Source organism: Bombina bombina, chromosome 6 (genome assembly GCF_027579735.1).
Source record: "Bombina bombina isolate aBomBom1 chromosome 6, aBomBom1.pri, whole genome shotgun sequence".
Lineage (NCBI taxonomy): Eukaryota > Metazoa > Chordata > Amphibia > Anura > Bombinatoridae > Bombina > Bombina bombina.
The window spans coordinates 127,303,901-127,319,548 of NC_069504.1; the positions used below are offsets into that span (position 1 = coordinate 127,303,901).

The 15,648-nt window shown below is 36.4% G+C and overlaps 1 protein-coding gene across 5 annotated transcripts in view; it reads left to right on the plus strand.

The window, feature by feature from the left end:
- Positions 1-15,648, plus strand: part of TRMU (tRNA mitochondrial 2-thiouridylase) — a 125,256-nt gene that overhangs the window by 22,834 nt on the left and 86,774 nt on the right. For all 5 annotated transcript variants that reach the window (XM_053716610.1, XM_053716606.1, XM_053716608.1 and 2 more), the window contains exons 6-7: positions 37-90; positions 622-688. In XM_053716610.1, coding sequence (XP_053572585.1) covers positions 37-90; positions 622-688 — 121 coding nt within the window. The remainder of the gene's footprint in view (positions 1-36; positions 91-621; positions 689-15,648) is intronic.

A 15,648-nucleotide genomic window follows, 5' to 3' on the forward strand; every position in this document is an offset into this window, starting at 1 on the left:
TATTAGTTTATATATGTTTGTTTTTATCTTTCTTAGAGTATGGGTATCTGCTTCATTGGTGAGCGGAATTTTGAGAACTTCATTCTTGAGGTTAGTTTTGACTAAAATGTTTTTTATCTTAAAGGGACAGTCAACACCAGAATATTTGTTGTTTTAAAAGATAGATAATCCCTTTATTACCCATTCCCCAGTTTTGCATAACCAACACAGTTATAATAATACACTTTTTACCTCTGTGATTAACTTGTATCTAAACATCTTCTGACAGCCCCCTGATCACATGACATTTTATTTATTATCTTTTGACTTTCAATTTAGCCAATTAGTGCAGTGTCTGCCACAATCCACAATGTTATCTATAGGGATTCCCTGAACTAGCTCCCCCCCGCTGTGAAAAGCAAATACAAAAGCATGTGATTAGAGGCGGCCTTCAAGGGCTTAGAAATTATCATATGAGCCTTTCTAGGTCTAGCTTTCAACTAAGAATACCAAAAGAACAAAGCAAAATTGGTGATAAAAGTAAATTGGAAAGTTGTTTAAAATTGCATGCCCTATTTGAAACACAAAAGTTTTTTTTGGACTTGATTGTCATTTACAGTTTTTCCCTTTTTATATTCTAAGTATTTAGAACCCAAGCCTGGTAACTTTGTATCAATGGAGGATGGAAAAATCATGGGGAGACACAAAGGTGAGAAATATATATGTCTGATATACTAATATTATAATAAGCTAGCCTCAGTCATGATACCCATTTTTTTTTCTTTCATGATTCAGCTAGAGCATAGCATTTTAAGCAACTTTTTAATTTAGTTCTATTATTTAATTTCCTATTTTCTCTTGGTATCCTTTGTTGAAAAACATACCTAGAAAGACTCAAGAGCAGCATTGCACTACTGGGAGCTAGCTGCTTACTGGTGGCTGCACATATATGCCTCTTGTCATTGGCTCATCAGAGGTGCTCGGCTACCTCCTGGTAGTGCTTGCAGCTTCTTCAGCAAAGGACACCAAGAGAAAGAAGCAAATTTGATAATAGAGCTCTATCTGAATCATGAAAGAAAGATTTGGAGATTTACATCCCTTTAAACATTTGCTTAGTTGGGGTGTGTCAATATGCAGACTCATTTACTGAAGACCTCATCTGCCTGTATGTTATTGTATAGGATGGCTTCTGGGCTTATACAAAGTACTGGGCTTATACCCACTGAAAACTGCTGCTATGATTTATCTGAAAATACTTAACGTATTTGGCTTAAATTCTAACAATAAATCCTAGAAGGCCTTTGGGTGGGCATTGGATTTATTTTTAAAGTTTTACCATCATCAAAAACAATCTAGATTGGATTTAAAAAGCATTAATGACTAGATAATGTGTCCATAGAGGAATATCTATAATTAACGTTACTAAATGGGTAAGTGCGAGCTGAAAGAATTTTGTTAGTTACCATAGTGACTGTTTTATATTTTTTATAACTTTACTGAATCCTATGTATTTTTCGCTGTGCATGGAGAAAAGACGCCACTTTATAGTTTTCAATCTCACTTTACATAGTTGTGTTGTATCAGAGAGGGGATCATTTCTTTTCTAGCAAAACATTGGTCTAGTTCCATCTTGGAATTAAAGGCACAGTAAAGTAAAAATGAAACATTCATGCCTTTCACAGCCTATGGCAGCAGTGTTTGCATTTCTATAAACATTTGTTGCAAGCATTTCTTTCAGACGGCTAAAGACACATGCATTTAGGAATACTTTTTAACAAAGGCTACCAAGAGAACCAAGCAAAATTGATAATAGAAGTAAATTAGAAAGTCGTTAAAGATGTCATGCTCTGTCCATTTCACTTGCTTGTTTTTTACTTTACTGTCCCTTTAACTAAGAAAACGCTCTGAAATGATCAAAAACTCGCCGTCATGGAGAGAAATCACAAAAACTTTGTGGGCTTTTTTGTTGTTGAGCATTGTATTGTAACATATGTGTCTCTCTTTCACATCCAGCACCCTGAATATCTAGATAAACAACTCCAAAATTAAAAAAAATTGCATTTATAAAAAAAACTCTTAAGACACTTAATGTGTCGCCAGATCGGAGTGAGACAGAGAACTGCTGGTCCCAAGTGAATTGCTGGGGAGCCAATCAGAAGCACTAGTCGCACAGCTGTGCCACGCCACGACTGCTACTGATTGAGACACCAGCCTAGAAACTGATTGAGCAATATAAGCTCTCTTTGTGTTGTGTATCATTTTATCAACACTTCCTATTGCATTTTCATTATTTTTAATTATGTCACTTGTGGTGCTGCCATTCAGAAGACCTTCAGGGTACAACATTGCTCTAATATGTAGTGCCAGTGAAAGACAAACCGTATCATGATTTGCCTGTAATATCTAGTGTTCAGGAAATGACCATTCCCAGGGGAATTCATACCATGATAAATGACACGCTGATTGAATTGGGCTCCATCTCTGCTTCATGTAACAATGGGGAGTATTAGAATAATGTAACATAATCCACCTTCACAAAGAGTTCATCTCTTGCCTTTGTCACAAAGTCATTGTGGCATTTCATGCTGTCGTATGACTGCAGCAACATTTCCTGAGTCTCTTTTTGTTTAAATTAGAATATGGGCATGCTAGAAATGTTATTATATATAATAATAATGGTATGTTTTTAAAGTGGGTTGGATGTATAGTTTTTACAATACATAGGGCCAGATTACAAGTGGCGAGCTATTTAGCGCTTTTGCTCACCCGTAAAAAACACAAACTTTTAACGTGCGCAGGTTAGCGTGCGTATTATAAGATGAAAGTAAAATGTTTGGTTGTGGGCGAAAGCCAATGCACACTAACTTCAAGACTTCAGCTATTGCGACCGTGATAACTTCTTCTCCCCATAGACTTCAATGGAGAGCTCAAACTAAAAAACAAACAAACACTTATCGCTCAAGCACTAACCCAAAATGCATTAGACCAACTGTGCTAACCTGAAAGTAGTTATGAATATTTTGCATTCCAATGTTCTTCACATAGAATAAAATGTTATACAGATATACCTCACTTTACAGCGCTTCACTTTACAGTGCTTCGCTAATACAGCGCTTTGTGGAGCTGAAATTCAACCTCCAAGGATTTTGAAACAGTGCTGTAATCATTGTAAGATTGCGAGAAAGGTGACTGGCACCATTTTGTTCAGCGTAGTTCACTCTGTTTATAGCATTACAGTGCAATCTGTGTCTCAGTGCTATAGTCTGGCAAATTGTACCACAGTAATTGTCCCTATTTTAAAGTTACAGTATTTATTGAATACTGTGCTGTGCTAGTGTTAAACTAAATGTAGCACTATTGCACCCCTAATATTTGTTAGTTCAAACATGTTTTCAAGTATTTAAACACATTGACAAGTGAAAAGAAAGCTGAAACAGTCTTGTTTCACTTTAAGGCGCTGTTCACTTTACACCGAGGCTCCGGTCCCTAACCTGCTGTATGAGTGGGGTATACCTGTATTTACTTTTAAATAGATATTTCTGTATATATCTGATGTATTTTTTGTAATTAATATATATATATATATATACACACATAGCTATATAGGAATATCTATTTAAAAATACATAGAACATTTTCCCCTATGTGAAGAACTTTGGAATGTAAAATATTTACAGAACATACACACTAAAACACATTATTAAATATTAAATATGATTAAAAATTAATGTTATTGTTTTCAGGTTTTTGAGTGGAAAGGGCTCCAACGTGTGTGTGTGTGTGTGTGTGTGTATATATATATATATATATATATATATATATATATATATATATATATATATATATACATACATACATATATACAAACACATAAATACACATGTATGCACAAATATATATATATATATATATATATATATACACAGTATATATACTGTATATACATACATACATACATACACATGTATATGTATAAATATATATACATTCTAGTCCTTTCCGTTCAAAATACCTTGTCATATACCTTTTAAACCTTATTTTATTTTTTTAATATTTATATGCATAATTTTTACTAAATAGTGTATATGTGAGTGTAATTGTTAATTGTAATTTATTTATGTTATGCTTGGTGCACTTTCTTTTTTTAGCCCTAACCATTTACTTGAGATCTTAAGTCGTGCTAACCTGACCAGCACAAATTTAGTTTCTGCTTGTACGACTGCGATAACTTCTTCTCCCCATAGACTTAAATGGAGAGCCCAAACTGAAAAAAACTAACACTTATCGCTCAAGCATCAAGACGATTGATGATGTGGCTTCCATAGGAAAGTATAGGGCATTCTACCTTTAAACCTTTAAAACTTTGAAAATGAAAATATTGAGCCACTACAATTACTCCAAACTGTAAAGTAAGTTCTCAATGTACAGATTGGATTTATTTGTTGTAATATTGTGGTCTTACTGTACCAAAAGTGTTTACTTGCAATATCACATTTGGTACAGTACGACCACAATATTACTAGTAAACCCATTCTGTACAGTGAGAACTTACTTTACAGTTTGGCGCAATTGAAGCAGCTTAACCCCTTTCACCATATGGACGTAGGTACTACATCACACAGTACTTTGCCCGGCGTACTGTGTTGACGTAGAACCTACGTCCAGCACAGAGGTGCATGCTGTAGTCTTCACTTTCAGCTTAACAGGATCTCCTTTTTCCTTCAGCGCTTCGACTTTTCTTTCTCTACACTATCGTTTCTTCTTAGGTGATTCATTTCATCGAAGTTAGAAGCAGCTTTAGGATGGAAGACGATTTATTCATCTGGAGAGACAAAGCACTTAAAGAAATCTCAGAAAAAGAGAACTATGATACACATATTGAATATTGTGATTTGAACACAGTTATGGGAGAATTAGATAGAAATTTATCAAAAAATATATCACTATGAAGATAATACCGAGAGGGCTCAGATTAAAAAAGAATTGCACTTTTGAATTAAAAGATAATCTAAAAAAAGAATGGGATGGGGCACTAGAGACAGCATCACTGACACTTATGAATATTTTTTAAAAAATCACGTGAAAATTCATTACAATTGATTGAGAAAAATATTACATCACTAAAAATTAAACTATCAGATAAAAAATAGCACCAAGAATATACCAAGAATATAAAATTAGACAAAGAGAAAATTATGGTTAAACTAACTACATTGAATAATGATCTACAAGAGGTAAAATGGAGAGAACTTAATAGAGACAAAGATGATTATTTGGATTTAGAGGCTACACAACCTAGTGAAAATAAAAACATGGAAACACATAACACAGAAAATAGCACCAATAGGGGCATATTTATCAAGCTCCATACGGAGCTTGATGCCCCGTGTTTCTGGCGAGCCTGCAGGCTCGCCAGAAACAGCAGTTATGAAGCAGCGGTCACAAAGACCGCTGCTCCATATCCTGTCCGCCTTCTCTGAGCAGGGGGACAGACATCGCCAGAAATCAACCCGATCGGGTTGATTGACACCCCCCTGCTGGCGGCCTATTGGCCGTGAGTCTGCAGGGGGCGGCGTTGCACCAGCAGCTCATGTGAGCTGCTGGTGCAATGCTGAATACAGCGAGCGTATTGCTAGCCGTATTCAGCGAGGTCTGTCGGACCTGATCCGCACTGTTGGATCAGGTCCGACAGACCTTGGTAAATATGGGCCATAGTATGAACACTCCACATTATAGAGAGAAAACAAACCATAGACCTAGATCTAGATCTTTTAATAGATCCTACACAAGATATCCCCCAAATAACCACTATGAGCCTAGAACATACAATATATTTGTCCAGAACAACAGGATCAAATATAATCACAATAGAGAGAGACAGATGTATAATAGAAGATTTACATCTTCAGATAACCACTATTACCAATCCAAAGAGGGATTTGAACAAAGAGATTATAACAGATATAACGATTGAACACACTCAGACAATAGATATAATGATAGGACACATTTAGAAAATAAGAGACAACACTATGAATCACCAGGTACATATTGAGAAAAACCAAGATATCATAGGTCACAAAATTCTAATCATACATATGGAAAGGAAAGATATAATAGAGATTGGAGGATTAAGACAACCAATCGGTTTCAATTATTAAATGAGGAAAACCAGCAAGGAAATGAAAATCATTTTTTTGAGATAAACCATCCAACACCAGAAACCTCCAAAAATACAGAACATAACACCGACCCACCCTTAAGAAAAAGAACCAGAGAGGGGTTAGAGGAGGCAGAAAGAGAAAGGAACACAAAAAGAGTGAAATAGCACCTATTACTGGGATCTTCAATATTAGTGATAAAACCCTTAGCGAGGAAGAAAAGAGGGGCCTTAATTTAGGCCTTAGCTTTGCACCTACAGCCAAACTCAATAAATTCAATACTCACGTTAACGTGAGTCAATTTGTGAGGAAACTTACATTAAAAAGATATTTTCTCAAAAAACCTATAGAGAGCAACTGGTCAAAGCCAATACAAACAGGGTCTATCTCTGATACTCCAATATTTAAACATTCAGGATTGAAACCTAAATCAACCTTCTATCCCATTAGTGAAAAAGGCAGGAATTTAGAAATGTTCGAAAAATTAGTACAAGTCAATATTAAAAATAAATAAAAAAATAACTTAATACACAGAGAAAGAGAGGTATTAAAATACCTTCAAACTGACCACAACATAATCATTAAACCTGTGGATAAGGGGGGAGGGGTTGTGGTAATGAACAGATCACAATATACTAAGGAAGCATATAGAATATTGGGCGATTATAACACCTACGAAGTACTCACTTTATAGATCCAACAAGAAAATTCTCTCTTAGATTAATGAAATTACTTGATGGGGCAAAAACAAAAAACATCTTAAATAATAAAAAATATGGCTTTCTATCACCAAAATTGGTTAAAATCCCTGTCTTTTATTACCTCCCAAAGGTACATAAAAGTCTAACTAACCCCCTGGAAGACCAATAATCTCCGGTATAGACTCTTTAACATCCAATCTGTCAAAATACATAGATTAATTCCTTAAAACTTATGTAAAGAAACTCCCCTCTTATCTGAAAGACACCACAGAGATTTTACAAATTTTAAATTACACAAAATTACACAATTACACCCTGGTGACCTGTGATGTCACATCTTTGTATACCATCATAAATAATGAATTAGGGATTCACTCAGTAGAGACCTATTTAGAAAAAGACTCCACTCTAATGAAAGAACAGAAAGACTTTATATTGGAAGGTATCAGGTTTATTTTAAACCAAAATTATTTTTCTTTTGAGGGTAAGTTTTACTTACAGAAGACAGGGACGGCCATTGGTACAAGATTTGCACCCAGTTATGCTAATCTCTTTATGGGATATTGGGAGGAATCTTTTTTCCCTCAGCATAGACTGGGTGCAAATCTTGTACTATACAAAAGGTATATTGACGATGTTATTTTTGTGTGGAAAGATGATATGAATAGGAATAATATGAATATAAATTTCACATACACACACAGTAAGCAAAATATTATTTTTCTGGATTTAGAGATAGAAGTAATTGAAAATCAGTTAATTACATCTACACATTTCAAACAAGTAAATGCCAATAACTTCATACACTATAAAAGTTGTCATCTGGAGAGGTGGAAAAATAATATTCCCAAAGTGCAATACTTAAGAATAAAGAGAAACTGCTCTAGGAACATAGACTATGAAAACAAATACTTATTTTAGAAAATAAATTTAAGGAAAGAGGATATGATGAGAAAGTTACATATTTGGCAAAAAAAGAAGTAGACAAAGTAGATCGAAAAACTCTTCTATCTTACAAAAATAAACAGTGACAACATTAATGGAAAAAAACAGACACAATAGAAGTATCTTTTATTACAGATTATAATTGTAACAGCAAATGAATTAATAATACTTTAAAAAAACATTGGCACCTGGTGCAAACAGACCCCATAATAGGAGAGTACCCAAACATCCTACGATAATATACAGGAGAGCAAAAAAAATTGAAAAAGCACTTTAGCTGAAGTGAATTGAGACCATTAAAAACACATAGTCAAGAGACAAGTTTAGAAGGCAATAAGCTAATGGGCTTCTTTCCCTGCTTCGGTTGTCGTTCTTGCAAATACAGCTGCAAAATTAAGGAAATTGACGTAAATAATTTAAAATTTAAAATTAAGGACACTATAAGGCAGAGCTTTCCAAACTTTTCATGTTGGTGACACACTTTTTAGACCTACATCATTTCGCGACACAGTAATTCAGTTGTACTAGCAAAAAGGAGGTTAAACTAACTTGTTTTAAGAGATACGGACACATACATAAATGATATAATAACAAAATGCATTTACAAGTAACAGTAAGTATGTGCAAGAATTAAAAAAAGTTTAATACCACCAATAGCTACTTACTATTTAATGGGATGTATGAGGTTGATGGGATGAACACAATTTCTGAATATTTGGTGGAATATTAGATAAAGACACTCACATTTCATCATCAAGCATTTTTAAGCTTCCACTTCCTATCCATATATCAAGAGCAGGAGCAGCAATGTACTACTGGGAGCTAGCTGCAAAAAAACCCCACTGACTTCTGCTCAGCATTTAAGCTGCCACCCTCAGAGCTCGGTGAGTCCGATTACTGACTACTGCCCGCACTGCAAACACACTGCTGTCCCACTCACTGACTACACATGCAGTCACAAGCCGATTAAGGAGACTACACATGCAATCAGGAGCCAATGTTCCGCCAAAGCGGCCAATGGGAATAGTTTCAGTTCCCACTGAGCTGCGCCAATAGGTTAAGATGATCTGTGTCCCCCTAGGTATCAATCACGTGTCAACCATGTGATATGCATAGCAGGCAGGCGGAAAGTCAGAAACCAAAAAAAAAAAATGTAAAAAAAAATTTGTGCTGAAGCAGGGACACACTTACACACTGCTGCCGACACACTAGTGTGTCCCGACACACAGTTTGGAAAGCACTGCTATAAGGTGTCAGGATAAAGGAGTTATCTACATTATTGAATGCTCATGTAAAAAATATTACGACCGAACCCTCCGAGAAAGGATTAGGGAAAACCTCTCATGTATTGATAGGGGTAACCTTGATACACACTTATATTCACATTTTAGAGAAGTTCATAAAAACAACCTCAAACATTTTAGATTTTGGGGCTTATTAAAAGTGAAACAAAATTGGAGAGGGGGCAACTTAGAAAAACAACTTCTAAAATTAGAGGCACAAATGATCTATAATATGGATATGTTACATCCAATAGGACTTAATTCAGAGTTGGATATTTCCCCTTTCTTATAATTTGTTCTCGCTAAGTCTTTTATTCTACTTTATTTTATTCTATTTTTCAATAGGTATATAATATATCCTTATAGGTTCTATATGTATTAATTGGACATTTGCCCCCCCCTTTTTATAATTTGCTCCCGATTTTTTTTTCCAATAGGCATGTAATATATCTGTATAGGTTATATATGTATCAATTGGAATGAATAGAATATCTGTGAGATACCTATATTGATATGTGATAATGGATTATATATTTCCACCTTAAAACTGAAACAAAGCCTAACTCCATCCATTCCACCTTAAATAAATTGAATTGCATATTCAATCAGGGGAGCTGGAAGTGTTTAAATAACCTACCAGGTGACTCAGGCAAACATGTCTTGATAAAGCCTAAGGGCGAAACGCGTTGACCTTGACATTTTTTGTCACCTTTGTATCTTGTCTTATTGTGCATACAATAAGGACCAATTCTAACCTGAGGAATTACCTCCTGCAACTGCAAGTCGCTTAAAAGTTTCCCTCAGGCACTAGAAGCAACTATCAAGTCGCTACTAGCGACCGCCAAGCTCAACGAGTTACCAGGAGTAACCACCCAGTGCCCTTCACTAGTGGGAATAACCGCTCAGTACACCGAGTCATTATAAGTGACCGAAGAGTCTATAGTCACTGTAAGTTTCTTTACATCGATCCCCAGGACTTCCTTCTGCTATTAGAAAAGAGGGGACATGGACTGAAGATACATACTCCAAAGTATCCAAAACCACCCATCTAATTGGGATCTCCTGCGACACATAGTGCCTTTACATTGCCAGCTATCGATCTGGTTGCCACGATCGTAACAGGTGTTGCTTTATTATTGCTACATCAAGCAACTTCATGTTCCATCTTAGTGACGTCAGAAGAATCATGTGAGTCTTTCATAAAAAGCCACCTCCAGATCACGGTCGGTAACGCCAAAGTGGACACAAGCCGTAAGATCGGCCCACAAAGATAACAACATTTTTCTCCTCTCATCACACAGGATCTCATTGGAATCTACAACAGACGTTTTAAGGTACCTTCACTTGACTTTTACTGCCACAGGCCTTGGCTACATTGTATTTTATTTTTCATATGCGTAAGTGACTTTTAGCTCAAACACGCTATGCTATTTCCTTAGGGAGCTTATTCATGTACTAAGGGAGACGTCCCTTTTATGTTTCATTGTTTTATGTTATTTTATTAAATTGCAACTGTCTCTTTTCACCCCTGTTAGTTGTCCTTTTTATATAGAATCGATCTAATACATTTTATACATAATATTTTTATACATTTGTATCCATTGTATATTTTCCTCCATAGGCTTATATATATATATATATACATATACAGGGAGTGCAGAATTATTAGGCAAGTTGTATTTTTGAGGATTAATTTTATTATTGAACAACAACCATGTTCTCAATGAACCCAAAAAACTAATTAATATCAAAGTTGAATAGTTTTGGAAGTAGTTTTTAGTTTGTTTTTAGTTATAGCTATTTTAGGGGGATATCTGTGTGTGCAGGTGACTATTACTGTGCATAATTATTAGGCAACTTAACAAAAAATAAATATATACCCATTTCAATTATTTATTTTTACCAGTGAAACCAATATAACATCTCAACATTCACAAATATACATTTCTGACATTCAAAAACAAAACAAAAACAAATCAGTGACCAATATAGCCACCTTTCTTTACAAGGACACTCAAAAGCCTGCCATCCATGGATTCTGTCAGTGTTTTGATCTGTTCACCATCAACATTGCGTGCAGCAGCAACCACAGCCTCCCAGACACTGTTCAGAGAGGTGTACTGTTTTCCCTCCTTGTAAATCTCACATTTGATGATGGACCACAGGTTCTCAATGGGGTTCAGATCAGGTGAACAAGGAGGCCATGTCATTAGATTTTCTTCTTTTATACCCTTTCTTGCCAGCCATGCTGTGGAGTACTTGGACGCGTGTGATGGAGCATTGTCCTGCATGAAAATCATGTTTTTCTTGAAGGATGCAGTCTTCTTCCTGTACCACTGCTTGAAGAAGGTGTCTTCCAGAAACTGGCAGTAGGACTGGGAGTTGAGCTTGACTCCATCCTCAACCCGAAAAGGCCCCACAAGCTCATCTTTGATGATACCAGCCCAAACCAGTACTCCACCTCCACCTTGCTGGCGTCTGAGTCGGACTGGAGCTCTCTGCCCTTTACCAATCCAGCCACGGGCCCATCCATCTGGCCCATCAAGACTCACTCTCATTTCATCAGTCCATAAAACCTTAGAAAAATCAGTCTTGAGATATTTCTTGGCCCAGTCTTGACGTTTCAGCTTGTGTGTCTTGTTCAGTGGTGGTCGTCTTTCAGCCTTTCTTACCTTGGCCATGTCTCTGAGTATTGCACACCTTGTGCTTTTGGGCACTCCAGTGATGTTGCAGCTCTGAAATATGGCCAAACTGGTGGCAAGTGGCATCTTGGCAGCTGCACACTTGACTTTTCTCAGTTCATGGGCAGTTATTTTGCGCCTTGGTTTTTCCACACGCTTCTTGCGACCCTGTTGACTATTTTGAATGAAACGCTTGATTGTTCGATGATCACGCTTCAGAAGCTTTGCAATTTTAAGAGTGCTGCATCCCTCTGCAAGATATCTCACTATTTTTTACTTTTCTGAGCCTGTCAAGTCCTTCTTTTGACCCATTTTGCCAAAGGAAAGGAAGTTGCCTAATAATTATGCATACCTGATATAGGGTGTTGATGTCATTAGACCACACCCCTTCTCATTACAGAGATGCACATCACCTAATATGCTTAATTGGTAGTAGGCTTTCGAGCCTATACAGCTTGGAGTAAGACAACATGCATAAAGAGGATGATGTGGTCAAAATACTCATTTGCCTAATAATTCTGCACTCCCTGTATATATATATATATATATATATATATATATATATATATATATATATATATATATATATATATATATATACATATCTCAAGTATCTTCTGACATATTTAGATCCGTGCTTTTAGACCTATTTCATATTTTCTTGTTTTCTTTGAGGGGGACACACGAGTTTAGCAGGATCTCCTTTTTCCTTCAGCGCTTCGACTTTTCTTTCTCTTCACTTTCAGCTTAGACTAGGGGGCAGAAGGCATCTGCATTCATATGGTTTTGTTGTAGCAGGGGACCTTACACTAAAGGAAAAAGTTATCTTGAATGGGGGTCCTTACACTACAGGAAAAAAAAGATATGTTAAATATAAAATAAAAATGAAGAATTATTTGTTACTTGCAGACAGGCTGCCAGTAAGAAACATGGCAGGGAGCAGTGGGGAAGGGAGCAGTGGGGAGGAGGGTTAAAGAGCTGTTTGGGGGGGAACAGGGAGGTGAGAGGGTGAGGAGGGATCCCTACACTACAGAAAATCTAAAAATAAATATTTAAAAATAAACAAATAAATAAAAGCCTTAAACTGTATATAGGCAGACTGTTAGCCAGTACCTAAGATGGTGGTGACCAGTGGAGGGGAGGGAAGAAAGCTGTTTGGGAGAGATCAGGTAGGGATCAGGGTGTGGGAGGTGTCAGGTGGGAGGGTAATCTCTACATTACAGCAAATATTAACCTTACAAGCTAACTGATTAACCCCATTTACTACCAGACGACCTTATAATTTCCAAAAAACAATGGCAAAGCCAAGCATGTCTACTGTTTTCTGAATAAGGGGGAGCACAGAGAAGCTTTTACAACTATTTGTCTTATGACTGCAGTAGTTGTGTGTAAATAATTTCAGTGAGGAACTCAATGTTTGTGAAAAAGTTGACAACTTTTTTTATATGATTGTATTTGGTGGCTACAGTTTGACATCAATACCTTGGGTTGTCAACTTTAAAAATATATATAGTTTTCATAGGTAAATAAAAAAAACAAAAGCTCTATTTCTGTTTAAACAGAGTGATAAGCAAAAAATGCTTAAAATTCTCCGGTACTTTGGCCAAGTTTTTCTCTGATATTTTCGGTAGTAAAAGCTTGTAATTTTTTCAGAACAAAATTTACATAGTGCAAGCTTTAAAAGGCCCTCTATTGTATATGGGAAGTTGTGCCTGTTTTTTTCTGCAGGATATTAAAAGGAAATGAAACCCAAAAATGTTCTTTTGTGATTCAGACAGAGCATAACATTTAAAAAAAAGTTTCCAATTTACTTGTAAAGTGTTGCCATAGGTAATATTCTTGCAAAACTGTTGCCATATTGTGGGCCAAAGCTTACGTCCCTGCTTTTCAACAAAAGATATCAAGAGAACAAAGAAATTTGATAATATTAGAAAGTTGCTTAAAATCACATGTTTTATCTGAATTATGAAAGAAAAAATTGGGTATCATTAATATCCCACACTCAAAATCTTGTTTCTAAAAATAAAAAACATGCCAAAATATAAAACAGGGTTGTTTTTTTTATATAACAATTTTAGTTAAAATACATAATAAAATATTTCACTGTATAATGCATATATATATAAATATATATATATATATAAAAAAAAAAAATTTATATATATATATATATATATATATATATATATACAAAACACACTATATACAAATGCATAATATATCCCACAATGCCCCAGCGCAAATAGGTTTATTACTCATTTATAGCTTTAATATTGTATTGAAACTAAAGTTTCAGCTCACACATTTAAATGTTATTTTCATTCCACACTGTCTAAAGGGTCTGCGCTAAACCCTCGCTGCATATGGCAGTGCTGCAGTATTTAATATCCCGCTAGTGAACGCTCGCATCACATAGGGAAGTCTACTAAAATGCCCTTTTTTCGAGACTACCCTCAAACAAGCAGCTGATCCATTTAGAAATTTCACCTGCACTTTGAATTTGTGGATACTTTTATAACATAGCGCTATTATAAAAATATTTTCAACATTTAGCCCTAAGAGAAAACAATGGAAAATTAACATTTCTTTCTAATGGCACGGAGAGTCCATGAATCCATTCTAATTACTAGTGGGAATTCAACTCCTGGCCACCAGGAGGAGGCAAAGAACACCCCAGCAAAGCTCTAAGTATCCCTCCCACTTCCCATAATCCCCCAGTCATTCTTTGCCTTCGTATATCCAGGAGGTGTGTGAAGATGGTGCTCTGAAGAAAATTACATTTTAATCCTTTAATGGGTAGTTTCTCTGCAAGCAAGGATTGGGGTAATGCTGGGTCCACGTAATCGTCTTGAGTAAGAGTTGTGGTGGCTGTTGGAGGTCGGCAGAGTAGTCCTTGCTTCTCCTCCAACAATTATGCTAACCCCTATATAGAAAACCAGAGTTGGTTACTTTGCTTTTCTTTTATCGTCAGGTCCCTGTCAGAGGTTGGATGAAGCGGACAGACCTGGAAGTGCTGTGACTGCTCCACAGCAGAAGACCCTGGAGGGTAAGTCCTTTCATATATATAAGACAAGATCATGGAGGAAGGACTGGCATAATCAGAGACCTAGTGGGACCTGCTACCCTCATGAGGGGTTTGTATATTTTATATATATATAAATATATAGAGTTGGACCTGATGGCATCTCGTCTTTTCTCAAAGATTCCCAGATACGGATCCAGATCAAGGGATCCGCAAGCAGTTCTGGTGGACGCTCTAGCGGTTCCATGGGATTTCGGTCTGATTTTCCTGTTTTCTCTGCTTACCCTCCTGCCTTGGGTGATAGCCTGTATCAACAGGAGCAGGCTTCAGTGATTCTACTGCTCCAGCTTGGCCTTGCAAAATTTGGTTTGCGGACCTGGTGAAGATGTCGTCCTCTCCTCCATGGAATTTTCCACTGAGGAAGGACCTTCTATTTCAGGGTTCTTTTCTACATCCAAATCTAGATTCTCTGAAGCTGACTGCTTGGAGTTTGATCTCCTAGTCTTGTCTAGACAAGGTTTTTCTGATAAGGTTATTGACTCCTTGATCCAGGATCGTAAGCCGGTATCTTGCAAGATATACAATAAGGTTCCTTTACTTGTGCGAATCTCTGGGTTTTCCCTCACATAAAGTGTAAGTTCCCTCTATTCTGTCTTTTCTCCAGGAGAGTCTGGAGAAGGGTTTTTTCAGTCTTTTCCCTGAAGGGTCAGATTTCTGTCCTTTCTGTTCTGTTACATAAACGTTTGGCCGACCAGATGTTCAGTTCTTTGTTCAGGAACCTGGTCAGAATCAGGACTGTGTTTAAATCTGTTGCTCCTCCTTGGAACCTCATTCGGGTTCTACAGCAGGCTCCGTTTGAGCCTATGCACTCTTTTG